Genomic DNA, 26,617 nt, shown 5'->3' on the forward strand with positions numbered 1-26,617 from the left:
GCACGTGGACTTTTGAGGACAAATGAAGTGCCAGCGCGCCAGTATAAAAGGGATCAAAGAGAGGGAATTAATATTTCCCTCTTAATATTTCATTAATATTTCATCGGAGCAATATCCGGTATCGCACAATTGCTGAAAGAAATACATTCGCCCCCGATTTAAACGCACGTTAGCGACCTGTGCCCGACTTCAGGATAAATGAACTGCAATTATTGCTGCCACTGTGCTCACTCCAGTACCCGACGGAGCGATAATCACCGCAATGATTCGAATTCAGTTCTCTTCTCAGCGGTAACCATTACACCTGTGTATAGGTAAACAGAATATTAATTCAAAATGTTTCCAAGAATTTCACAACTCTTCCGAACGCGCCAGTCGCATTCTCTCGCTTTTGTATTTCGCGCCGCGATCCTTTGTTAGGCGCGCGCGTTTTATGCTGCTGTTTGCCGTGGATATCGTCAACGTTGGCGCGCTGAAACAGCCACGTATGCAGAGCGGCCGACTATCTATAGGACACGTCATGCATACACAGACACCTTTTCACGTCATTTGCGCAGTGCGGTGGCGGCCAGCAGTACGCCGCCTCCTGCGGAAAACTACTTGCGACCGCGGAAGGCATGCCGTAACGGGCGGAAACTGCAAGTTGGCGACGCCTTCCTACGCGGGATGACGTCGGCGGCGGCGGCGTATCCAGGGAAGACGTAAACAACATGGCGTCGTCGATGAGCTGAAAGTCGCTGCGTTGCATGCTACGTTGTGGCATGGCTTCGATGCGCGGTAGAATCCTGGACGGGGCCGGGAACCGCTCCCGTTGTTCGTCCGCCGCTCGCGCCGCGCGGCCCGGCGCCCACTCAATGGGAGCTGCGAGAGCCTTCGCCCTGCGCTGTGTTTAGTGGCACGGGGCGGCGGGCGCGCGGCGCCCGAGGGCGGGGCGATAAACGGGAGCCGATACATGGTATCAGGAGTCGCTGCTGCGGCTTTGTTTCACCAAGCCTCCAGCATTGACGAGCACGAGTGAGAAGCCGCCGACCACATCCGCCATGGACCGACTTCCCGGTATGTCAGATCGATTACGTATAGTGACACACTGTGGGCTTGGTTACGCGGATATCTCGGTATATGGTGGTTGGCACGCTGTTCGCCGCCGGTATACCTCCCGTATTAAGCACGCCGGGCATGCCTTTCGTTAAAACCAAAGCCTGCGAACTATAGCCTTCCTCCGACGCGTGGAGCTATCGTCACGCGGTGCGCGCGTGATCCATGCAGTTTCTTGTAGTTTGAGGTCTGTTACACGTGGTTGCAGCGCATCACGATCGAACACGTGTTCCGATGCATTGGTTTGCCTGTTTCCACTTATCTGTTCGCTGAAGCACACGCTCGTTTATTTAAAATTGTTCTTAGATTGGGAGAAAGACTGCAGGTAGAACGCGAAAAGTCAGAAATCATTATCATGACCATCGCAATGTAGCTCAAGCAATGATTTAAGTCGCACTTGTGCAGGTTTCAGGAGTAAATAGCGACTATCGGTCAGCCAGTGCTGTACAGTCATGGGCAAAAGTTCGCAGGCCAAAATGTTGCCAAATTCTGATACACTGAATTTGACATACACATTAGATAGTACTTTCGTTTGGTACCGGCAGCCATATCGCAGACTTTTGCAGAGTCGGTGAGAGGCTGTATTGCTTCAAGTTCGGAAGAGCTTGAAGCGATGCAGCGAAACACTAGCAACGAGCACAAACTGACAAATTACAGAGAGCAAGTGCACATAGGTATACATATATGCTCGACAATCGGAGATAGTTCAGCGCCTCTGCTTTGATTTGCAGTCGTGCGTATCTTCGCTTGCTTTGCTTCAGGGCACAAGTTCGCCTAATAATAAACAGTCTACTTTGGGAAAAATTTGCAAATTTATTGCCTCATTCCCAAACGGGCACCTCAAGGAGTCATTTTTTCGCGCCATTCTTTCCCACAGGCCATTTCTTCCTGGGCTTCCCCCCCCCAGCCACAATCCAGCGAAACCCATTTATTGTGCCAGACGCGTATTTTGTAGTTTAACATTTCGCTTGGCAGAGTACCAACATTTGTCTGGGAACATCTCTGCCCTTTTTTCGCGCTTAAAATTCTCCGAGGTTGTGTAATCGACTTCATTTCATTCAGCAACGCAGTTGATGTCAGCATCTCGTCCGATATCATCGGAAAACTACTGTTAAGCGTGAATTTGCTCGGGGAGAAGTCACCACATTCAGCCGGCTGATCTATTTTCTCCGTGGGCTAGAGAACGTAGGAACAAGCGACCCCATGGTTGCGTGTTGCCCATTGTTTAGTTTTCTACGCCAAAAGAGACAACCCTTGCCGGTGCGAGAGGCCCGCGTTTCCAGTCGTTCCAGTCTAGCTGCCCCCAAGTCATGCCCGGGCATGGAGAAAGTAGAGCGATTTCTCTTCTATTCCTCGTGTGGCCGAAGTTCGACTGGGTGATTTGCGCCGCCGAGGCGCAAACCGCGGTAACCCTGGGTTACTTTTTGGACTGAATTCTCGATGTACAGCAGCTGTCAAGGGGCTGCACTACCGTATTCATAGTTGGGTCCCACAGATGCCGTAGTAGCGCCATGTTTGAGACTAGGCGCGCAGCGAGAAGCTTGGTGTTTAAGTTAGTTTCTGTGATGCCTACAGTGACGCACGGCGCCAAGGGGAGGCTAGGGTTGACGGCTGCATCCCCCTAAATTTTTCGAGTGCTTCCTTCAGACCCTGAAGAGCAGGACGTTATACTGTATACTCGTATATTAGGCCTCCTATCTGGCAAGCGAGTATGTGAATCTCTGGACGCAGCTTTTATTACGTTCATTTATCTATAATCTTCGCGATAAGTAATTCCGCATAGCCACCGCAGCGTGCTCCGACGGCTAGCTGTGGAAGCTGTGCATGGACTACCAGCAGGTCGCTAGTAACGTCACGGGCAACGCATCTGTACAAGCTTCGTTTACATGAACCAGACAACAGCGGGACGAGTCAGGTGTCGGGCTGAGCAAGGTGCCCCCTATCGACTATTACGCGTTTACATGAACTCGATCTTAGTGACACAAGAGGCTGCCGCCTGCCCTCGGAGGTGCGACGGCGTGCGTATAGCAAACCGGCTCCTGCTTTAGTTCTCCCCTGCAGATAATCCTATCCCCAGGCATGAAAGGTAGAGACCCTCAAACCTGCGGGGGTCAATCCACCCGCTTGCTGTCGGGCTGATTCAGCGCAACCCGATAACGCTTAGCACGACCCGATAGCGTTTACACGATCCAGATAGAGATATTTCAGCCCGACAGGCCGACTTAGCCCGACGGATCGAGTTCACGAAAACGTCCAGTAAGTCCCCCCCCCCCCCCCCCCCGTTCTTTTTTTCTTCTCATATTATTACGAAACTAGGGGAAGGGGGAGGTGCAGTCGACCTGCACATATGTCCAAAAAACCTTAATCGTCATTCAAGAGAGTAGAAATGTAGTGAACAAACGTTTACGGTGCGCAGGTTTGCAGAAAAAAAGAAATTAGTATTTCTTCGTGATCAGGCAGACCAGCTCACTGGAAAACCTGGCGGCATGAGGGGACATGCGTATACTGCATATACTGGAACGGATACCAGCTGACTAGGCAACGAGGCAAAAAACGACATTTTTGCACAACGACATCCTGTAAAATTTTATGCATGACTCCACGTATGCCCGAACGCTAGTTACGAAATACGGCTGGCGAAAAAAAAAAAAAAGACACCTCTTACCATCCTGAATTCAGACGTAGGTCGTCGTTAAGCCGGTTTTTTACTGAAATCTAGGAGCGATATGTGCTTGCTCATGGCGTCGCGTTCTCTTTGAGAATAAAAAAAGGAACCAGTAGTGCCCCCATGATATCTCCATTTGCCCTCCTGGAATTGTATTTCCTTAAGAAAAAAATAATTACATCGCCTTGTATTCGACGAATACGTTTAACCCTCGATTACGGTAATCCTGACTTAGAGGGTCTGCGTGCAGTCTGACGGACCTGCGTTCGCATGAATATGGAAAGTGTTTTTTTTTTTTTGTTCACTGACAAACGCGTACACAGGTTCACACTGAGGTTCTCGGCTCAGTGTCGATAGAACTGCGCCAGCACTACGAAGACAGCGTCAAAATCCAGGTCGTTACGATGTGCAACATCGGTAGAGTGAATGACTCGTCATAAAAAAACAAAAAAAAACACAAGAGATATCGGTATCGTCAGTACATGAGCAGTTAGTATTTTCTCGCCTTTAGCCTGAATGTGCTCCCACAAGCGTACCAATTTGAACCAGTTGGTGTATATAGTTAATTCGCCTTCGCGCCGTTTCCTGTCAAGTATACCGAGCAAACTCGCTTAAACTTTAGCGAAGTCGTCACAGTGCCTTTCACTAACCCAAGCATCTGTGTTCCGTTGCCTTGGTTTCTCGTGCATTTCAAAAGCTTTGCTCTCTTCGAGCACTTGGATAACCGCGGAGCTTCGTTTGGTAGACAATAAATAGCTGTCGTGTTCGACACAAGCGGCCCCGATTACTGAAGAGCTCCAGAATCCTGCTATCGAGTTCTGGATACGACGTCACTGCAGCCCACGTCATTGATCTCGCCGTCAGCTGCGCGTGGTCTCCATCAGTTAAGCTGTTGAAAAACCAACAGCAGTCGTCTCCGAAGCAGCTTATCTCGCGGTGCTTCGATACGGTGAATAGCTTTTGAAAAAGTCACTCCGAAGGCTTTTAAAAGGCCTTCATACACTGTTCCTTCAGGCACAAAGTGGAGGTGATGAAACGATCCGCTGCGATGTAGAGTAGTCAACCTTCACTGGAAGGCTCGTGTCTTGATTGCAGCTTTTCTGTTGTATCCACGGGCTCAAAAGCGTGTGCGCCTATTCTTGGCTAGAAACTCGCAACTGCTGGCTTGGATGAATAGTGGTAAACGCTGCGATATCAACAGTGCCTTCGAAGCGTTTTTGCACTCGCCGGTAGGTGACTTCACGTTCCGGAGGCAGCGTGTTTATCCTAGCTTTTCGTTGCTCTCTGCGATGAGAGGCCGCGACGCCACTGTTTGTGAAGCCGCCCCGCGCCCGAAATATGAAGTCACACCGTCTACACTCTCTGTAGTGCATCTCCGTTGCCCGTGGCTTCAACGGCCCGTGCGCGCCGGCCGGGCGCCACGCTGCCCCTTATAAATAATGACGCCGTTGCTGTATGGCCCCACATGTATAGGCTTAGAAATGACACGGGCCTCCTCTCCTTCCTCCATGCTGTTACCATTTTCTGCATTAAGCGGACATGCGTCTTTTCGTACTTTCCGCGGCTACAGGGGTTGCAGGCCTTATTAATTTGACACTACTTAAACAACAACAACAGAAAAAGCTGTTCGGATGCGGTTGAACGCGGCCTTGACCTGAAAACCTCTGCAATCGCCAGCTCTCTCCCCGAAGACGTTCGTTCGACAGTGAAGACGTAAATATTGCTCAGAATTTTGTGGTTAAGGCTGCGGTGGCTCAGCGGTTATGGCGCTCGACTGCTGACCTGAAAGACGCGGGTTTGACCACGGGCTCGCGGCGGTCTAATGATCGATCGAGGCGAAATTCTAGAGGCCCGTGTACTGTGCGATGTCAGTGCACGTTAAAGAACCCCAGGTGGTCGAAATTTCCGGAGCCCTCTATTACGGCGTCCCTCATTCCCTGAGTCGCTTTGGGACGTTAAATTTATCCCTATAAACCACAAATCATTTTGTGGTTAAATCGCCCCGCTCGATTCAGGCCTTAGGTGTGAGTGGATGGCGGTGTGCCGTAGACTCAGGAATCTAGCCCTACCTACAAAATTACCCCACTGCAGGAATGCACGCGTGCTGTTCAATGTTTCGATCTTATGAATGCACAAGGACGGTTGCCACTAAAGAAACATACCTTGATGCACTGTTTTCGTTATGTCACTGAAGCGCCGGCGTGGCAGTAGCGATAACATATAGCATGTGCAATATATATCTACTTGTAATATTCGTCTTTTATGGGCGTCTGGGCGCAAGCATTTGTTATTAATTTCATTGGTTTTCCAGAATCTAGTCACGCGTTCCAGGTGAGGTCGGTATGGCGGATGCAGGGAACGAGGAAGCTATAGCGTTAGTACGAACATATTCATATACAGTACTAGCTCGCAACGAGACACGCACAAACTATCATTCACGAAGAGAACAAACACGGACAGCTTGGACAAGAACGCTTGGCTGTACGAACGCGTGCCCGAACCTGACTGAGAACGTGCATCACAAAGAAAGACAGCCTGCGCTTTCCAAAAGGATAAAATGCTGCAACTTGTTCACGGAGCCACGACCTCTTTGGTCATTTCGTAACCATATGAACTCCGCATTCGTAAGTTGAAAAAAAAAAATTCTCTCTCGTATGGTGTCTTATTCGCTGCGCACGAAATTAGCGCAGTTTTTAGAAAAGCTGCACAACATGTTGTTCATGTCGCTCTAATTGCAAGCTAACTATTACATGAACAAGTGCCCTTTGGATAAGCTTCAACGACCTGCATGCCAGCTGAAAGGAGATGGGGCGGGGGGCATATTGGGAGCCGCTCGATCTCCCCCTAGCTTTTGCTCAAGTAGCCGGCGCCGTCGCTTTGGCGACAAGCGCGCTGTATCATTCAGTCTTTCGCATCTGTTTCATCTTTCTTCTGATAATGGCTCAGTAGGAGCCAGGCGACAGGCCTGTTGCGCATTCCTCTTTCGGTCTCGGCAGCGTTGGCGCAAACGGCCTCAGCGCGCCATGTTGCCGCTACCCATACTGGAACCTAACAGGCGGGGGTTCGAATCCCACTGCAATCTATACTTTTTGTGCGGACAGAGGGACGGACAAAAATCTGCGGACAAAGAGAGGTCGCCGCAGTTTGCTTGCGCGGACGGCCCCTGGCGATGATACGTATTTCTTTATGTGGCGTTTTCTAGCCTACAAAAGCTGCGTTCTCACTGGAAGTATAGCCTCTAACGTGGTAATCAGTCGATATAGGCCAACTTCAGTTTTTCCGCAGCGTCCTCTGAAAGTCGGCTACAAGCACGCTATAGCTCGATATCGTGGAGTGTGGCGTGGAAATTTTCGTATAGCCAGTTTCTGATTGGCGTGCCCGGAGCGGCAGCTCTTTTACAGCGATTGTCCAGCTGGTTGTTTCAACTAGTGTTTGCTCTCGTAGGGTGTGTGTGAAAGGGGGGGGGGGGGGGGTATTAAAGAGCTATGTCGTTGTTGATATCTCTTCGTCAGATGAGGACGTCGAGAATTGGCGTTTTTTTTTCTTTTGCTCTACAGCCATAGCTGTGTGGAGGAATTATGGAGTAATTATGGCGTCGCGGTGGACGTCGGCGTAGTAGTATATGTCGTCACCGAAAACTCCCGCCATTACCTGCTATGGCCAACGCGAATGTGTTCCAGATTGCCTGCGCCTTGATCGGACATACGGGCTGGGGTTCGGGCGATGGTCCTGTGTGTGGCCATGTGTGGGCAGTAGGGCCAAACAAACGTTTGGGAATGTTGATGTTGACAGTTTGTGGAACTTGCCATGGTGAAGAACCCGTGCATTTTTTTTCTCCGCTAAGAACGTCGATATATATAAAAAAAAAATGCGAGGGAAAACCGCATCATGCTAGAAGATGTACTACACCCCTTCCAATTTTTTAACGGTATCATGCGAGCATCGACCGTTCGCTTGATCAGCTCCCTATGATGGAACGAATCGGCAAACTCGCCGAGAGTTGCCGCATGCGCACGAAGACCAGCTCATGGTGACCGTCGTCTGCTAGGCTATTCCAGGAGCTGCGCACAACCCGTACTGCTCGCATACGCGCCGCCGTTATTCAGGAGAAGCCACGTGCCACCCAGCTGCAGACAGCTTTACTCAGCGTTTCTCGAACGAACCTTGCGATCAGTCTTTCGTTTGCTCTTGTTTTGTTTGTAGTTGTGTGCGGATATGGCTGTGGCCTGCGATGGGAAAAGGTCGGGGGCACTGCGCAGCTCCTGGAACAGACCGGCAGACGACGGCCACCGTGACCTGGCTTTGCGCATGCGGCAACTCTCGGCGAGTTTGCGAATTTGTTCCGTCATAGGGCGTTGATCAAGCGAACGTGGATGCTGGCGTGATACCGTTAAAAATTGGAAGGGGTGTACGTTCTAACACTGCTTAAATGAAAAAAAAAAAAAAAACAAGAATTGTACAAGCACCTGTTGGTGCAAAGTGTGAAGCATTTTTCGAGGGCCTCGAGTTTCTATCCGCTTTGCGGCGTTTTTTTTAGCGTGAAAGAAACATGGCGTATCCGTTTCGGCGAAGGGCTAATAAGTATCTTCGCTGTCATCGTTATTTTCTGGTGCTTAGGCCCATCGCACTTATGCATTCTGGAGAAGCCATTTGGGCAGCTCGATCTCTGCTGCGCTTTTCACCGCTTCGCGTGTCGATAGCGCTTCCAAGCATCCAAGTTATGAGGGAAAGCCGCAACTCTTGAATACAGGAGGCAGACTTATTGCAGCGGTTAGTGCGAGTGCAGGCTCAGTCCGCTTGTTTTTGGCTGCCGCACTTGCTTTATTCTAAGCATATTACTATTGCAACCAATGACACACCTAGCTATAGTAATGCGTCGGCTGCACCAAGATAGTATTCTAGTACACTCTAACCGAGACCTATCTGGGTGGCGCCATCTGTTGTAACGCCACGAGTCACAAGCGTGTTCTTAACAATTGGCGAACGCATCATGAGAGCGCGTATTTTTGATAAGAAAACATCGTTTTCAATGAACATGTGTACCCGAACAAAATGAAATGCCGAGAAGCCCAAGAATTGGTGTACCAATGCACTGTCAGCTGCATTATAGTCTATGCTAAACGATGCGGAGGAGTTGGCTTCTCCGCAATGCAGAGACGCTTTTTCAGCCGTGTGATCGCGTTTGTCCACTACAGGTGCGTGCGGCCCAGGGATAAGAAAAGCGAAACTCTGGCAACCTATACAGTAACTCTAGTGTCCACAGGCTCTGCGCGCTTCTATGTTCCCGCACCGTCGTCATTTTTTGATACTTCGCCCCATTGCATTTGTGCATGGCCGGGAAGTATCCGTAGCTGCTGGGAGTCACCGGGCTTCAGCTGATGTCGCGTTTCTCCCGGCTCGGTCGTGCGTTAGCGTACGTACAGTTGGTCGCTAAACTTATCACATGGTCAGAATTTAGTGAAATTATGAATGTACGTACATATATATTCTGGTCTATGTGGAATTGCTGTTTTTTTTTAATTTTTTCTATCTTGTATAATTCCAGCATTTATTTTTGCTCACAGTTTAGAGCGTATGAACAGGAAAAGTATCAACGAAGTTCTCCTTTATATCCGTATCTGCTGTAGAGAAAGAAAAAAATTCGCTGCCTATAAACATAATGTGTTTGACCAGTTTTTTCTCTTTCTATATACGTACAGGCTGACCGTGTCAGTCTTGATTTGAGAATCTGCCAAGTACCCACCAGTTTTGTATTGGTGCAAACATTCCCCCAGCCTGATGCCCAGCTATTCAGGGGTGAAATATTCTGGAAAAAGGTCTTTGACCTACCCCCTTTGACAAGTTTTTAACATCTCGAAGCATGAAATACGCTATGTGTGGATTTAATCTGAAAGGCCTCACCTAAGCTAATCAAGCGTAACCTAATGTAACTGCTTCAGCTGTTTTCATCTGTCAAAATCGAGAGTTTGTATGCTTTTAAGCAGCATGCGCTAGACTTTCTGTAGCTAAAATACATCAGTACTCGTGTATATTCCCTACTGGTTATGGAAGAGATAAATATTATTCTGAAATGATGAATATATTGACTGCACTGAAACTGGGCTCTGGCAGCTTTATTTAATCAGAGCTGTCACTTGACTGCAGAAGTTTCGGCATGTTGTAGATCCATTGAAATTGTAGTCCACTTAAATGCTTGCTGTGGCTGCATTTTGATGGAGGCAAAATGCAAAACTTCCATGTGCCATGCCGTGTTGGTGCATGTTAAAAAAACCCCAGGCAGTTAAAAATATTCTGGAACACTCCAATGTGCCAACTCTCCCTCCTTGCACTCAGGACTGCCGGCCCTTAATGTATAATCATTCATCATTACCATCTGCTCACACACTCAGAAATAAGCATTCGTCAAAGTCTCAGGAGAAGAAGATGAAGCGGGCAACAGTGCGTGTTCTGCCGGACAATAAATCATTCCTTTATCTCCAGTCATGTTCTTTGGCTTGCCGCTCAGGAACATTTGGTGGAGGTGCTGCGATTGCACCTCTAGCTAGCCATCGAGGCGGCAAGCCTGTGGTGGTGGTACGTGCCGTTTTTTTTATGTAAGACTTATCTTCAATGCATTTTTTTCTTCCCTTTCACATACGTGATTGTTCTTGTTCATGGAGTGCTAGCACGGGCTTAGGTATGCGGATTTTACAGTGTGGAAATGACCCACGTGGTGGACCAATTCTTAGGTGCAACGTTTCATTCCTGCATCATATTTTTCTTGCGGCTTGCTCAAAATTTTTGCAGTAAATGGCTCCACTGTACCCAGCTAGAGAAATTTTGTTGAGTAATTACTTCCTGTTTTTCCACATATAACCACAGGCCAACAACAAGAGATTAAGACCTTTGTGTTCTTGGACCTGGAGTCGACAGGCCTGCCAGATACAATGCCCCGGAAGATGGTGAACGTGATAGAGCTGTCACTGATTGCTGTGGCACGGAAGCACCTGCAGCCTTCACTGCGATGCGTGCACAAACTCACCTACTGTGTGCAGCCACGGAGTGCCGTCACGTGCCAAGCTGCTGATATCACTCGTGAGCTACTTGTGCTGCTTCTGTTGGGTCTAATATCTGTACGAGGGCCTATGTGTCCCATCCTTTGGCAAGGCCAGGTCACTCCAAAACAGTTTCGTCAGAGTAATCCTTTTCATTGTGCATGATACATGATAAATTCTGTTACATTTTGGATGAGCATGTGTGCTGAAAGAAGTCATGCATGGCACTAAGCATAACAATGCCTTATCCAAGACCATTGCACTATTGTGACCAAAAGTTTATGGGATGCGTGTTTTTGGAAAAAAGTTTAATGCAGCTCTGCCTCACCACCCAGTTGCATGGCACTCTTACCAGTGGATATAGCATGCTTATATCCTAACTCGTTTTAAGCAAGTGGATTTTGTGACTGCACTGAAATTTTTTTCTGCACACTTGCGTCCCATAAACTCTTGATCGTGACAGTACATCGTAGCTTCTTAGCAAGTGTTATGAAAACCAATAGCACTTTTAAAAAGGACAATTCTCAGTGTGTCAAAGTAACAGTAGAAGCAGCTTATTTTGCAAAAAGATGGAGGATGGCATCAGGTACAGTGTAATAAATGCTTGTGATCAAATCAAACTGCCCTCAGGCTAAACCATAGCACAAGGCTGAGCATACATGTTGAGATTTCAACACAGTGAAGCTCTAGGTGGAGCTGAAAGTATATCTGTGAAAACCGTGGAGAAGCTCCAAGAGAGAGTGAGACATTTCGGAAGGCTGCAATGTGTGGAAATAAATACAGCGCAACTGTCTTTTGTTTATCTGTTGCTTGTATTATAAACAGAGCATACAGTTAATTATGAGGACAATACACAGAAGTTATACAATGCACTGGGATACAGCCACCAAACCATTTTCCTTTTCCAAGTCAACAGTAGGAGTAGCCAAATTTTAGCACCTGGAGCTTTATAGTGTTACAGCTTTGAACATGTTATTTATTTTCTTAGTTTCTGTGCACAGAAAGCTAAAGGATCAGGGACAAAAGGTACTGTGTACCTGACTAGGTCCCTAGACCCTTACTTTGTTTGGAAACACTGCAATTTTCAGAACAAAATATACAAACTTTGAACTTAGGGAATTCAAAATGCAGCAATTGCAAATACAGTACTAAAAGAACATTACATACAGAATTAATAAAGGAGCAGACAACAAACACATAATGGTTCAAGCAAAACAGTAACAGAACTAATCAACAAAGCAGACATAATTCACCACGTAAAACAACGCACACAGCACAGGTCTCGTATGAAAAGGGATCATGCATTCATAAAGTGAAAAGTGTTATCGGACAGAGGTCACCATTATTAGACATAAATTCATCAAAACATATCAACCAGTGGAACATTGCTCGAATAAATATACAAACACAAGACAGCAAAAATAAGAAAATAACACTGAAAGGTTCACAAACTTCACATGAAAATGTATGACAGCAAGAAAGCAGGAAGCTCATACAAAAAAGAAAACTTCTACGACATCCCCCTGTGCTCTAGCAGCAGATGCATGCTTTACGGCAAAAGTGGAGGCAGTATATAACCAGCAAACTAGTGCTACTCTCAGTAGTGAGTGTGAGGGGCACGCTTTAATCGCCTCCAAGTGAAGCAAGAACCATGGTGTACACTTAAGAAATCAATCATAAGGTTATTGCGCTCTTGATCAAGCAGAATGTGCAGCAGGTGTAATAGACCAGCTTTTTTGGAAAGGTAAATGCCACTGAGAGATGCTGTAGAATCTTGCTGATACAATTCTCAGCCGAAATTTGTATCAAAAAAAAAAAAAAAGCTAATCAACTCCTTGTGCTGAACCATGGGAAATGTACTCACACAAATTTTTTTACGGCTGACGGGATTTATTTATGACTGCGCGCCACCACCGTGTGCTTGCTACTGCGTACTGCGAGAGTGCCAATTGTGGTGTCAGTAATGTGTGGGACTTTATCACTGTTCAGTGCCCCTGGTGAGTACTGAGTGCAGTGCGACTAGCGATCGCGGCATTGGTGACGCGAGGGCAGCATTTGCTGCGGATGTGGTTGCGACAACCACGGTTGTATCATCCGTGGGGAGGGCGGAAAAGTGGTCGGAACCTATTTTGCCCATTGTACACAACGTGCTTCGGGCGCGGAATTTTGTGAATTCGTATCAGCAGTGATTGCATCACGGAGATTTTACTGCACTTGCACGAAGCATCTAAACAGCTTCTGAAGCACGTAGCTGGAAGCAGTGCTACTTTCGCCTACACCTAATTGCAGTATGTGAACGCGCTACAAAGGCATTCCACAATGCAATTTTTACAGTGCTGCCAGCCAAGCTCCACTTAACTGTAGGGATGCCTGTACTATACCAATGCCAGTGCTATTTACCCCGGAGAAACTCCCTCCCATTTACCATCCTTTTCTTTTGAACAACATTATATACGCCCTTATTCTCGGAAGCAATGAATGTTGCTTAAAAAAAAAGATGGTCGATTTGTGTAGTTAGGCCAGATGCGAATTAGGTGTGCTAGCACTTCAGTTTTTGCTTCGGTTCTGGTGGTTGGATTCATTGTTCACGATGGAAGTTGTTCAGATAGCGGTAATGGGTTAATGTCCATATGTGTGGAATTGCTCATTCTCTACTGTGCATTTGTAGATCCCTGGGTGTCCTCACACCATTCCTGGTGCAGTGGTTAAGCGATGCCTCACTGCCCAGTGATGTCAGGTGCTTGCAAGACCCATGCCAGTCATTAGTTTAACTGCCACCTGCCATGCTGGGCAGTGTGTATGTACATATATACATACACCTGGCAGGTTACCCTCAACCCGGAGTGGCACTAAAAAGAAAACTCCCTCATCAGAAGCTCCCTTATCAGCTATATATGTGAAAGCTCCTGAGTACCACCGCCTGCTGTGGTAAAGTGGCAGTGAAACCTGTAAGGCCTCTGATATATTGAAGCCACTTACGGGAGAAGACTTTCCTGGAAAGAAAGCTGGTTTGGTAGCAACTCTAAACACAGCTAGGCTTTGTGACAAGCTTATGCACATGGTTCTGTGCCAGTCTATATGAAACTGCAAACTGCATGTTTTCTATATTGTACTATTCTTGTTACGAGAGTTACAGTCTTGGAATGTAGCTTTCACTTGCAATTCCAATTAAGTATGATCTTTTGGTGGACGGTGTAGTTTGAAAGTTGTGTGTATAGTGCGTACAACAAAGACTATATGAAGTGCTCACCACCTTGCACCAAGCTCTTTTGCTGGCAGGTTATTCCTTGGTGCAGTTTTACTCTTACTCCGACTACAGGAAAAGAAAGAACCATGGTATAGTCTTTGTACAAACTGTGTAGGAATGCTTCAGCTAGCACAGTGTACGAGAGATTTGTAAATCTGAAATCTGTACACGTACCATGCTGATGTGTAAGGACTAAAATGTTTCAATATGCTGCGCACACAGACATTATGGCTTTAAAGGGGTTTTGAAAATGCAATATATATATAAGTGCCCATAAGTATTATTTGAATAACATGTACATAAATATTTTACTATGTGTCCTCAGCTGTTTTGCTTGCCTATTCAGGTCTCGACAACTGGGAGCTGCTGTTGTGCCCACCATTTCAAGAGGTGGCTGACACGATTCAGAAGTTCCTGAACACATTGCCAGCGCCCGTCTGCCTGGTGGCCCACAACGGTGACAACTTTGACTTCCCACTGCTGCAAGCAGAGTTGAAGCACGCCTCTCTCGACATCGACTTGATGCCATTCTTCTGCTGCGACTCGTTGCCAGCCTTCCGTGAGATACTGGGCAATGCTGCTGATAGCCAGGAGGTGACTGAGCTCACGGCACTTCATGAGCTTGGTCAGGAGTTTTGGGAGGCCTTTGATGCATCGATGGGTGACGAGGAGGACCAGCTTTCCCGACCTGTGTCAAGGCCAGCGGACTCGACGCCGCTCAGGAGACCACCAGGGTTCCAAGGCTCTGCTCCACCACCTCCAAAGAAAATGCGCCCTGAATCTGGGATGACCGGAAGCCACTCGCAGCACCGACCAGTGGCGCGGAGGCTGTTTCCTTCAGACGTGGGTCCCCGAACTGCAAGTGGCAGCCTGTCAAGTGGGACAGTGGTAAACGGAAACAATGGTGCTCCTCATATGCTGTCCGAACATGAAAGTGGTTTGGCTTTGCCATGTTCGGTGACTGCGCCGCCGAGCTTTACTGGTGGCAGCAGGTCGGTGAATGGCAAGAGAAACATCAGGTTCAAGCTGTGTAACGTTTATGAGCGCGTCATGGGAACAGAGATGCCTGTTGCACATGAAGCTGAGGCTGACTGCCGGGCACTGGCTGAGATTTGTGCCCGGCTGGGCAGACCATTCCTTGAGTATGTGGATAAAAATCATCGCAGGTTTAGTAGCGTGGTTCCCATGTGGCGATATTGAGGATGCTTCCTACTTCTGCATGCCATTTTTTACTGCTCTTTTAAGTCCTTTTGCCGACACCTACAGAACTGTTGACACTAGTCTCTCAGCACACATGCACTCGCTGAAATGTGCACCATTTCCAGCCAATTACAAGGTTAGTGGGAAGAGCTGGGAACTATAGCACATTCAGAGCGGCGAATGTGTTGTATTTCCTTCACCAGTGTGCATACCACCACTCTGCGGAATCTACTGGCACTGGCTTAATGATTTCCAAAAGCAGTGATACGGGCGAAATATACTATTGTGCTTAATATAAACCACAACACAGCAACACATGAAGGGGTCATTACTCACTTCACTACGGAAACACGGCAGTGTTGGCAACTTATGCCTCAGCTCAGTACTCCCTGAAAGGTCAATACTTCCTGTGGCATCCTCAAATTTTTCGCGGTGTGCTCATTCATTTGCCGTTAAGCGCAAAATGGAGTACAGTCACTGCTGGCGTGTTGACGAAGGTTGTAATCAGCAGGACATTTCCCTCCTTCACCTTTCGTTAAACAGCGCTCTTTCAACTTGCTTAAGGCTGAGAGCATTTATCTAAGGTTCAAGCAGCAACTCACCACACCAAGCAACAGTGGTAAAAAGCAACCTCTGATATGCACGGCCGACATTCACCTTCACCAAGCTGATGTGCATTTTGGTAGTTGTGGTACACACTCATAGCACAGTACATACTGCAGGCCTTCTTGTAAAGTGACAGCTCTTTAATTTAGGTTCAATGGGTTGTTTTTGGTTGTGAAGGCCTTCGAGTGTGAAGCTCATTTGGATCAAGGTCAAGGATGGGACACAAACATCACACTGTGGTGAAATGGTTAAGGGAGTATGTTCTTAATTTTGCTACCTGGATGCTGAATGAATTCATGAAAGCTTGCATTACTTTTGTCTGGCCTATGAAATGTTATGTATGTATGCCACATCCTTGTTCTATGCTCCCAATGCACCGTACTCGAAACCCTTCCAGCGAGCCTGATGCAGTGATCTCATTGGGACCAAGAACTGCAGCAGTTAAACATACCCCTTAAATTCCTGCTCTCCTGCAGCAGCTGGCAGGAATTGGCCACTATCACCATATCTTCAGTGCTTAAAACCACTCCAAAGAAGGTTTGGTTTGGTTTCACAAGGCTTAACGTCCCAAAGCGACTACTCAGGCTATGAGGGGCGTCGCAGTGGAGGGCTCCGGAAGTTTCGACCACCTGGGGTTCTTTAACGTGCACTGACATCGCACAGTACACGGGCCTCTAGAATTTCTCCTCCAAAGAAATTCTAGCCGCCGCGGCCGGGATCGAACCCGCGTCTTTCGGGCCAGCACTTCAGTGAAGGAACTTGCTCTTGCGCACCTAGCAGCATCTAATCGTGAATTATTGACTTTGATTTAAATTGCATGCTCTACGCTGCAGACCATTCTATGTGATGTATAGAGCACTGATATCACCAAGGATAGGTCATAAATGAGGAGCACAGAGCTGGAAGTGCAGGGCTTGAGGATTACATTCATGCGCGACCAGCCGAGTAGTTTACGCTTCCCCTGTTAGCTCACAGCAGCTGCACAAAACTGCACACACAGCTCTTGCAAGTTTGGTGTTGTCACTGAAAAAAAAAAAAATTAAACATGGCTAGATTTGTTTTTGTATCATTTAATAGAGTGAAGATCATGTCATGTATTTTCTCTTAATTTTAATGCCAGTGCAAAAACTGAATGAGGTGCAAAATACTTCCATCGATGGCTTTTGCCTATTTTTTTTTTTACATGCATGCATACTGCTTTAGCTTGATTTGTACGTCCATTCATGCATTGTGAACGTTATTGTGCTTGCCTTTTATAGAGTTTTTGAATTTTCCAAGCCATTCACTGCTATTTATCACAAACACGCTCACCGTGGCTGTGATAGACGTGGCTGTCATCGGGCACAACTCAAGAAGATGTGGCAGAGGAGGCCCTCCAGCCAGTGGGGTCGACCGATTTTCAAGACGTCGCGGCGGTTGATGCGATTAAGAGGGGATGCTTGTGTTAAAATGTGTTTTTTAAATTTTTGATAGCATCCTTATCATGATCACAATGAAAGTATGCAATCTGATTTTAAATAGCTCAACTAGAATACAAGTTATAAGAAGTTTTGTGGTTTTAATGGGGCTTTTCATTACAGCCCGTTAGCCTGAAAATGTTTATAAAGTACTAGAAGATATTTACAGAACTGCATCGTCCAAGATGCACTTTGTGTGGCGGTGATGTTTTTTACCCCTGTCCCGGTAAACATATATTGTTAAAAAAAAAAAAAGCTATGAATAGAATGCACAAGATGAGTTGGCTGGTAATTTAGGAAAGTAACTAATTAAATGTAATGCATGATGTGAAAGCCAGTAAGAATAGCGCCACTACTTAGTTCTACTCCTCCACAATACATTGATGGCAAGCTAAGAGAAAAAGGCTGCAAAGTAGACTATTTGTAAAATTACGAACGGCGATAATGAGGCTTGAAATCTGCGTGCACTTATTGAGTTGCGAGACAATGGCTTTAGTGCTGGCTATGCTCTTCTGGTGTCATCTTGAATAATGTCAACGGAAGGGCGCAAAACAAGCTTTCAAGTGGTTGCAAAATGGCGGTGATCGAAGAGTGGTTTTGGAATTGCGATCGCGAGAGTGGAATGTCATTTAAAAGCTCGTGCTTTGTTCTTTAGCTCCGCAACCCCAAAATAGTCTTTTTTTTTGTACTTTGGGATCATTTTGAGCGTGTATTTTGCCGAGATATAGTCTGAAGTATATTTAGTATAAAAAACTGCTTTTACTAAAAAGACTTTATTGCGATATCAAGACCCGCATCCGCCCATTAATCCGTGGTTCATCCCCTTTCATCTGCCACCTTCTGCAATGTCACGCTAGTAAGTCCATGGGGATTAGCCATGACTTCATGAGAATCGGTTGATGCAATTGGCTGGACAGCCTGCTTTGAGGGGCACCAGTCGCTTCATTCTTGAATTGTATTCGACTATAGCGAAGCTATTTTTCATGTGCACATTTATTTTTAACTCAATGGATTAGTGTGTGTTGGCGGACATTCAAGTATGTACTTTCCTTGGTTTGCACCTGTTAAGTTGCCAGTCCTTGCCAATGAATTCTGATAGAACTGAGACGATGATTGTCTGCCAGCAGATTTTACTCCTGTTCCCGATTAGTGGCGGTTGACTGTAAGCAATGCGTCCACATGGCTGGATGGTATTTTTACATCCTTTTGGTTGATGTGGGCCGATGGGAATTCTAGGAGTTGTTGACCTGTGTGGTGGCCGCTGTGGTCTGCAACAGGTATTTTTATATGACTCCTTGACATTAAAGCAATAGACGCACAACTCTTTCCTTGTCTTAATGTTTGGTGAAACAGAAGTTTTCTGGCGGGACAAAAAAAATTGGTGTCATTTTGTTGAATCCTCATTTCGTAGTAACACATCTTTACCAAACCTCACTCCTAACAAACTATGGTTTGGTTTGGCTTATGTGGTTTAACGTCCAAAAGTGACTCAGGCTATGAGGAACGCCGTAGTGAAGGGCTCTGGAAATTTCGACCACCTGGGGTTCTTTAACGTGCACTGACATCGCACAGTACACGGACCTCTAGAATTACGCCTCCATCGAAATTCGACTGCCGCGGCCGGGATCGAACCCGAGTCTTTCGGGTCAGCAGCCGAGCACAATAACCACTCAGCCACCGAGGCGGACACAGCATACTATCATGCTTAATGTTTACACAGTATGTTCCTGTCATTCCTCCAATAATTCCCAAAGGGCACTGGTAAAGGCGGGGAAAGAAAGAAACTTGTCACAGATGATACAGGAGTTCGTACAATACCTGCAATGATAGAGAGAGAAGCTATTGCGCTTTTTAATTAAAAAAAATCTTTACAAAAAAGCTCCACGGGTCAATTACCAGTCCTTCAGTAACATATCAGAAAAGAGGGCAACGCTACCCTTGCAAAAGTTCTGTGCATGTTTTACTGTTTACATATTAAACCTGATTAGGCAAAAGAGGGGAGCCACACAATTTCACATTAAAGGTGCACTAAAGAGTGTTCTGGAAATATTAGCTTTTGCTTTTATTTTGTTCTTTGGGTTCCCGTGATAAATATTTTCAGTCGCAGACAACATAGCTGCAAACTGAGCCCACGGGAACAAAAATACTTTGTAAGGCTCAACCTCATCACTCTGCAATGGCCAATGAAAATACTATAATCCGTGAAGACACCCAAAGTAATTTTTATTACTCTTTTTGGACATGATGTAGGTAATAGTTTGGTAAAACCGCTACATATTTGTGGTTCAGACAACATATTACTGAAATAACAAGCCCTAGAGAAGTAGATAATGTATTCTCCTCTCTTGCTGCCGCAGGCGTGATGCACCCGACCACCTGCTCCCGCTTAATAGGGAAATCAGCCACACAGGATAATTATAAGTTTCTAAGAATACACGCAGCAAGTAGATCAAGCTCCCCCGATAAAAAGACAAACTCAAAATCTTCCTTAGCGCACCTTTAATCACACTAGTGTGTGCTCCTCGCATACCAACATCAGGGGTGATGCCACTGCAATGTCTGCTGGGCTGCAATTTCAACACATCCAGTTTTGGTTCATGTTTTTTCCCTGTCTTGACAAACTACCACTAAAGCAATTTAACTCTGCTGCATTACAGCCAATGTGGGTGGCTCAGTGCATAGATACAAACGCTCATGCCCTGCCAGTGCAATACGTGACCTACTCGGCTAGAGTAAAGATAGTGGCAAGATGTGTATGCAGGTGAACAGCAAATCGCATTGCTATTTTACTACGGCCACCTGTCTTGGAAATAAACGGCAAGCCTGAACTTTACTGACGCAGGCACTTAGTTTTGTGGCTCCAGCATGGCCCCCAACCAAGAGCCTGTGCCGTACTGTTCACCACAAATTACTAGAGGGTTTGTTCACAAGTGCAGTGTGCCTCTGCAAAGCTAGTGTCCTCTTTGCACCTGGTGAGAGAGCGACACGAGTGCTTCTTGACGCTGCTTTCCACAGGATGGCCAAAGGATCTTGTTACGTATATGGAGGCATAATTAAAGCTCGTTTTCTACAAACTGAGTGCAAAGGCTGCTTATATGGGCTATCGCATTGGCATGTTTAGTTCCAGAAACGGTGTTTTGTGCGTCTCTCGTGTTAACAACATGCAACGAGGATCTTAAGCTGTTCACAAGATTCGAAACGCAATGTTTTCTCTACACCTGCCTGCTTCAAATGATATTGCCACTGTCTTAAAAGCACCCATCTTTGTGTACAAAAATCAGCAATAGCCCTGAAAAACTTCCTGAAATGTGGTAAGTGACCTTCACGAGCTTCCAATGAAACTTTGCATCTGCCATGCCTGAACACAATAAACAAAGCTTCAGCTGTGATGAGACATGGCATAGAGTCTCGGGGAGCAAACCACTCTTCGGATGCTTGCAATGTGGGCACACACGTCATATTGTTTTCCCCTTCAGTGCTGGCCACCTCAGCATTAGCTGTGGAGAAAATCTGCCCTTCCTGCACCATACTTGGGAGCAAAGCAATGGCCTTGCATGCTTGAGCCTTCCATGCTATGTCTTTGCCGCCCCTAGCACAGTGGGTTAAACGTGAAGACGCTCTGCCTACTTTCTTTGTCGACATGGAACATACTCTGGCACAAACAGAGAATGCATTTTATGCTTACAACAGTAACATGAGAGGAAAAAGAACTGACAAATGTACGATGGAGCTACAGGATGCCTTCTCGTGCTGTATGCAGCTGTTTGTGCAAACACTGCACAGACTGCTCTTATCACCCCAGCAAACCACAAACCTATCAGCTAGACGTCTCTGAGAGGTTTGTGGTTTGCTGGGATTTATTGGACTGCACAGGCAGTGCAACAGGGAGCAAGAATAATGGCAAGACTGATCCCGCCAAAGCAGGCACACATTTCTGAAGGTTCCACAAATGGAAGAAGCAGTAATAGCCATAACCCACAGTGGGTGGACAGAAAAGAGCAAGCAGACCTGTCGCTTGAAGCAATGACTCTAGGTGTGTCATTTTGATTCATTTACAGTAATAACATTTACAAACAAGCAACAGCATGAAGTAGTACAAAACTTGTCAAACTCTCCCTGTCGCGAGCGGTTAATCGCCCGCTGCTCCGACTGCAGTGTCAGGAGAGGAGCGCCGATGCTTGAAAAAGATGCGCGGCCGACGCGGCGCTGCAAAATTCGTCGTGCTCCGCCAGAGAAAAGGACCTTTAAAAATCAATAAATGTAGTTTTACATCACCTGAAGGCTCTGACTTCCTCTCCAAGTGAGCATGTGGCAAGCAGTGAGAAGGCTAAGAAGTTTTCTACTTGCTTGCTGATCATGTTTTTAGATAGCAAACTGAGCGCAAAACTGCTTCTTCTTAATTTATTCATGACCGAGCATTGCATGCCTTCTTTCACGATTACTCATAATATAACAAGTCAACCACATGGGCTAGCTGGTGTCTGTCATGCATAATGGGACCAGCAAACAAACACAAGAGCACCAGTAGAAGTGCTGGGCTTTTAGGTGACTCTCCAAGTGGGTGTTTGCGCGTCCGATGCGCAAGCACTGTTTGGTTTCCCGAGTTGACCACCTTTTAGTAAAACCTCGGTTGTTAGTCCAGTGCTGTCCTGTGCTCCTATGTTTGTTTGCTGGTCCCACTGCGTACGATACTGATACGTTTAATGCTACTGGTCAAGTCACTGTTATTTGAGGATGAGCTGCAAACAGCAATGATGTCTCAGTTTGTCTGTTCTCAGCTGTGTTGTTGCTATTTATTTCATCTCATTTCCTGTGGAAAACATCCTTCAACAATGCCTTCAGGCTAAACAAAGCATTGAAATAATAAAAAAGAAAGATGAGCTGCTTCAAAACCTATAGGTTCAGAAACAACCCACAACAATCTAGGAGAAGCACAGCAGACGACTGCTGTCAGATGGCAAAATGGGAACGCAAAAGGATTTCATATGAGCATCGTTTCAAAAGTAAATTGGAGGTGCTGCCATAAATACAGTGACTGTACCTCCAGCACTACACAAATGCGTGCTTGGTGCATGACGGCCTTAGCTGCCTATGTGCCATTAAGCCCAATACAACACAGCAACTACACAAATGTGCCTCAGTCGCTTTGGGACGTTAAACCCCATAAACCAACCAAACCAACCAAACCAACCAACCAACCAAATGTGCTGAATATGTTGTTACTTAGCTTTGCTAACAGAAACCCAAACATGTATAGAACAAGCATACTCAACCGTACTTCTGAGCTCGTTTGCAAAGAATACCTTCCCGTAAGAAGCCATATTACTTCGGAAGTACACAAGCTGCGAGCATTTACAGTGTGCATCAGGATTTACAATTCCAGCAGGTGCATATAATTTGCACACGTTTTCACTTAACTGCTGTTTCAAAGGAGAGTTTCTGCTACTGAATTTTGTATCTCAACAAAATGCCAGACAATGATGTCTAGGTGCAAGATCCAAGTGTGAACAAGCAAGCAGATTTAGAAATTTGTTTGCATAGCTTTGCATGGCCCTGGCAGCCTATGCAGAATGTTCATATAGTGTAGGTTATTCTGCAAAAACAAAAAGGAACATTCCACAAGTTACTAAAACATAGCGTACAGTTCATTGACACTGAAATATCACAAACTAAATTTTTTCCATGGTTGCATGCATAAGGCTAACTTGCTGCTCTTGAAGCTGCCTTCTTCAAACAATGTTTTGCTGCAAGCATTAACCGAAAGGCACCTGGAAGCTCTTTCTTTCTCCACCACAAAGAGGAACAAAAATTAGCTGAAATTGCATCGTGCCTTTTGATTTTGCCTTTGTAAGCATGTTTTGTGGTTGCATAACAATGTGTTACTATGACAACATGAACTGTCGTGCAAAAAAGCCACACAAGACTGAGCAACACCGTAAATATGGTAAATTACATAACATGTGAAAGACGTCAATGCGCTAGAGAACTATAACGCCTTTTTTGGCCATCTCAAGTTACCGCGGTAGTCGATAACTTATCTATTTTACAGTTTGACGTAACAGAGCTCACATGCCTCGTATGCGTCATCGCCGCACCTTAAGCGTTCAGCAGTTCACCATTAAGCCATGATTAAGCGTTCACCATCTTCTGCTTACCCGGACCCAGGCACAAAAAGTTTGCGGCTAGCGCCAATTAATGGCATCGAGCAGAATGGGTAGAAGGTGAACCGCGTTCTGGCCCGTCTTCTGGAGAAGTTTATGCAATAACGCCACTGAAACTTGGTTTCGGAACACAGGCACTACAACGCAACTACACCGCAACGAATGAGATCCAAGCAGTTTGATCAATTTTAACGCAACGATCAGCGTTGATTTCACGAGATCACGCTAAGTCAATGGCTCTAAACATGTGAATTTTTTTCCGTCCGATAATAACGCCGAGTCTGACCTCGTCTTTCCTCGAATGAAACAGCGCCATGGAGCTTCACACTGCTGTTTCCCCGAAAAACTACTACGCATAATTTCGAACTAATGCCCTCTAAAGCCTTGTGCGTAACGGAAACGTACTGAACCTGGGAAGTTGTTGCTGTTAGCCTTTCAAAAGATTCAAAAGATGGCACACACCCACACTGGGAACTTCAGCGCGAAACAGCAGAAGGTCCTCATTCTGTTTCCCAGCTGCGAGTGTCACGCCACAACTTAATGCTCACTGAAGATTTGCACAGCAATAAAAAAAAAAAAACTCATTGGCAGCTGAGATTAAAGCTAAACTTGGCTGACTTACCCAACTAGTAAAATGCAGCTCAACCTAACCTTTAATTAACCCACAATGCGTTTACCTACTTAAATCCGGCTCTTTGGCCCGCCACTTCCACCGAGGACCGACGCTGCCTACGCCACCACGCGGAAGAGGACAACTGAAATAGATTGAAATAAAAGAACTCTTATAGCAATGAAAACAATGTTAAACAATAAATACAAGTTAAAGTTGTTTTTAGTTTTAGAACAAGTAGTCTGAAAGAAGAAAGTATCGGCAAGATTATCTTAGCACAATCTACCGCTTGGAGGCGCCTCGATCGCCCCTTGTTCATATTCTTCTGTCGTCGCTTGGCGTCTCGCGTTTTCCTCCGACGTGGATCGAGGCGTCACGTGATAAATGTGTAACCGCCATTTTGAGGGCTTGCAGCATGTCGGATTTCACCGCGGTTGCGCCGCCACAATCAAATATTTCTAGCGGGTACGATCCTAGTGCAGCGTTCGCGGATGCTGTGCAAAGAGCGCGACAGGTAAGTTCAGCGTTCGTTTAGGGTGAGTTTCGTTCCATTCGCGCCAAGAACGCCGATCTGGTGTAGGCGCTCGTGCGGAGGGGGGAGGGGGGTCGCCGCGTTGTTTGCCGGTAGCTGCGTGCGTCGTGGCATACCGGCGCTGCGGCATCAGCAAGCGCGGCTTGAAAATGGAATCGCAGGCGCGTTTCCATGACGCTTGCAGGTTTTCCGCGACGAGGAGCCCTTGAAAGGGCGTGCTGACTTCACTAGAAGTCTGGTCGCAGCGGTTTCAGCGTCGCTGTAGGGCTAAGCCTAATGGTGCGGCCCTTCATTGTGCGGCGTCACATCATGGGCCTGGCAATGCTTCGAGCGTATGTTCTCTCCTATCGCGTGATCGCATTGCCCACGCTGTGCAGCCTTAAGTAGCACCTCGTTTGAGGCTATATTTCCCCAGATATTTTCATCGCTTAAGTGTTTGGTGGCGAAGTCCGAAACAAATTCGATCACGCTTGCCGTTGGCGCTGAGCCGAAGACGTTTTTTTTTTCACGGAGGGCATTTATCTGCCGTCTGTGACCCTACTCTCAAGAAGCAAATAAACCTGAAGAAATATCGACAAACTTACAATGTTTTGGTTAGATTAAGCGGTGCTCACGGCTGTTCTAGTCAAAAACCATTTCAGTCGCGGTAACCTTTCCAACGGCCGGACAGGCCTAAAAATATAACGCGGGCGGCAAACTAGCGGCGCTCATCCGCAGAGCGCGGCCAAATGAAAAAAGCGCGATATCTTTTCGCCGAGCTCTAGGGCAGCTTGACCTTTCCAATTCGCAGCGTCGCGTCAGCAGCGTTTCGAAGAGGTCGAGTTCCTCGTTACCTTATCTGCCGGCGCCGTCATGTCCGTTACGACTGGTGCATCGATCGGCCGGCGCGCTGACTCCTGCAGAACTGCGATGCCGGCGTTTCTTGCGCAGATCGCTGCAAAAATTAACCCCCCATCAAATTCGGAGACAAGCGCTATACCTGGCGGTGGAACCAAGCGGCCCTTAGAGGATAGCATGGACAGAAATGGTGAGTCCTCTGCCGATACTGGCTCCTCTTCTGATGCGTGTTCGCGCCTAATCTTCGCGGGTTCGAAAAGGCGCGCTGCGTGCGTGTCCCGCACGCGCCACGGAGAGGTGCGCGTGCAAATGGCGCGTGCCACGTGGCCGCCTTTGTTCTTCTGAATGTGTGCCGGCTGGGCTGCGCCTCCTCGGCTGCGAAATGATCGCCGGGTTTATATCGCTTTGTGCTCGTAAGTTTTTTTTTTGTTGCCGAATGCTTGACGAAACTGTTAGTTAAACCTGTTTATTAAAGATGGGCCGGCCTGTCTAAAGCTGTGTGGCCTGAATAACACAGCATTAGGCAGCCTGACTTGATTGGAATACTTGTAGCGACAGGTCGTTTCTGATGCGGTTGTTCGGTTTATTGCTGTAATGCATGGGCCTGCATTGAGGTTGACTCACAGAAGCACCACATTGAAAAATGGCGCGTCTGTTTTGCGCTTGCACGTAGAGCGCAGCATGTAGTGACACATAGGCACTCTTTCCTCGTTCGCGTTTCGTAACCCTCGTCGCAGCGCCGCCCCTCCTCCGCCGCTCTGTGTGTTCGTCGTGGATTGTGTACTGGATGTTTCTACTGCACTGATCTGTGCACCTTGATTGAATTATTCGTAGCCGCAACTTGGGTTTTCTTATAACGTTTGCACTCCTTACTTTGCACCAGAGGGAAATCGATTGGACGGCTCACTTCGCTTGTTGCCAATAGAAGAGTTCGTTGTTCAGTTGCCTGACAGTTTGACCTGTTGATTGTTTTTAATGCTTCTATGTTATATATTTACTAATGCGTGTAGCCACTCCTGCTATCTCTCTCCTCCGAGACAGCAGTTTCTAAATAAAAAATAAATTTGTGTGCAGTTGACCTACTGCTTGCCACATTCCCAGAAGGAATGCATCCAGCTCTCAAAAAGTCTAGAGAGAGAATAGTGATGCTGCATCTAGTTTGTTTCATTCCCG

At 46.7% G+C, this 26,617-nt stretch overlaps 2 protein-coding genes and 1 long non-coding RNA gene across 8 annotated transcripts in view; 2 read left to right on the plus strand and 1 right to left on the minus strand.

Moving 5' to 3' along the window:
- The first annotated feature begins 598 nt into the window (after nt 1-598).
- On the plus strand, nt 599-18,625 carry LOC149354013 (uncharacterized). The gene is made up of 3 exons (XM_089583014.1): nt 599-1,056; nt 10,622-10,834; nt 14,388-18,625. Exons 1-3 carry the CDS (start codon nt 1,041-1,043, stop codon nt 15,239-15,241), a joined length of 1,083 nt encoding a protein of 360 aa, XP_089439140.1. The 5' UTR covers nt 599-1,040; the 3' UTR covers nt 15,242-18,625.
- On the minus strand, nt 10,141-25,747 carry LOC149354014 (uncharacterized). The gene is made up of 3 exons (XR_016291139.1): nt 25,441-25,747; nt 24,147-24,220; nt 10,141-14,897 (listed from the first exon to the last, which is right to left on the minus strand). It is a non-coding gene; the product is annotated as an uncharacterized LOC149354014 (long non-coding RNA).
- Psi (P-element somatic inhibitor) overlaps nt 24,424-26,617 on the plus strand; it is a 40,374-nt gene continuing 38,180 nt past the window's right edge. For 2 of the 6 annotated variants that reach the window (XM_089583006.1, XM_089583009.1), the window contains exons 1-2: nt 24,427-24,589; nt 25,538-25,634. In XM_089583006.1, the coding sequence (XP_089439132.1) occupies nt 24,491-24,589; nt 25,538-25,634 (196 nt within the window). In that variant the 5' untranslated portion in view covers nt 24,427-24,490. Of the gene's footprint in view, nt 24,590-25,537; nt 25,635-26,617 lie in introns of all 6 variants that reach the window. The other 4 variants (XM_089583008.1, XM_089583004.1, XM_089583005.1 and 1 more) reach the window with 4 other exon arrangements.

Source organism: Amblyomma mixtum, chromosome 3, assembly GCF_055824585.1.
Source record: "Amblyomma mixtum isolate Tamu chromosome 3, ASM5582458v1, whole genome shotgun sequence".
Lineage (NCBI taxonomy): Eukaryota > Metazoa > Arthropoda > Arachnida > Ixodida > Ixodidae > Amblyomma > Amblyomma mixtum.

What these genes read in the sequence shown, in the direction of transcription:
- LOC149354013 (XM_089583014.1), top strand. An exon ending in CCAAGCTGCTGATATCACTC is followed by an intron (nt 10,835 to 14,387) that starts GTGAGCTACTTG and finishes TTGCCTATTCAG; the next exon opens with GTCTCGACAACTGGGAGCTG.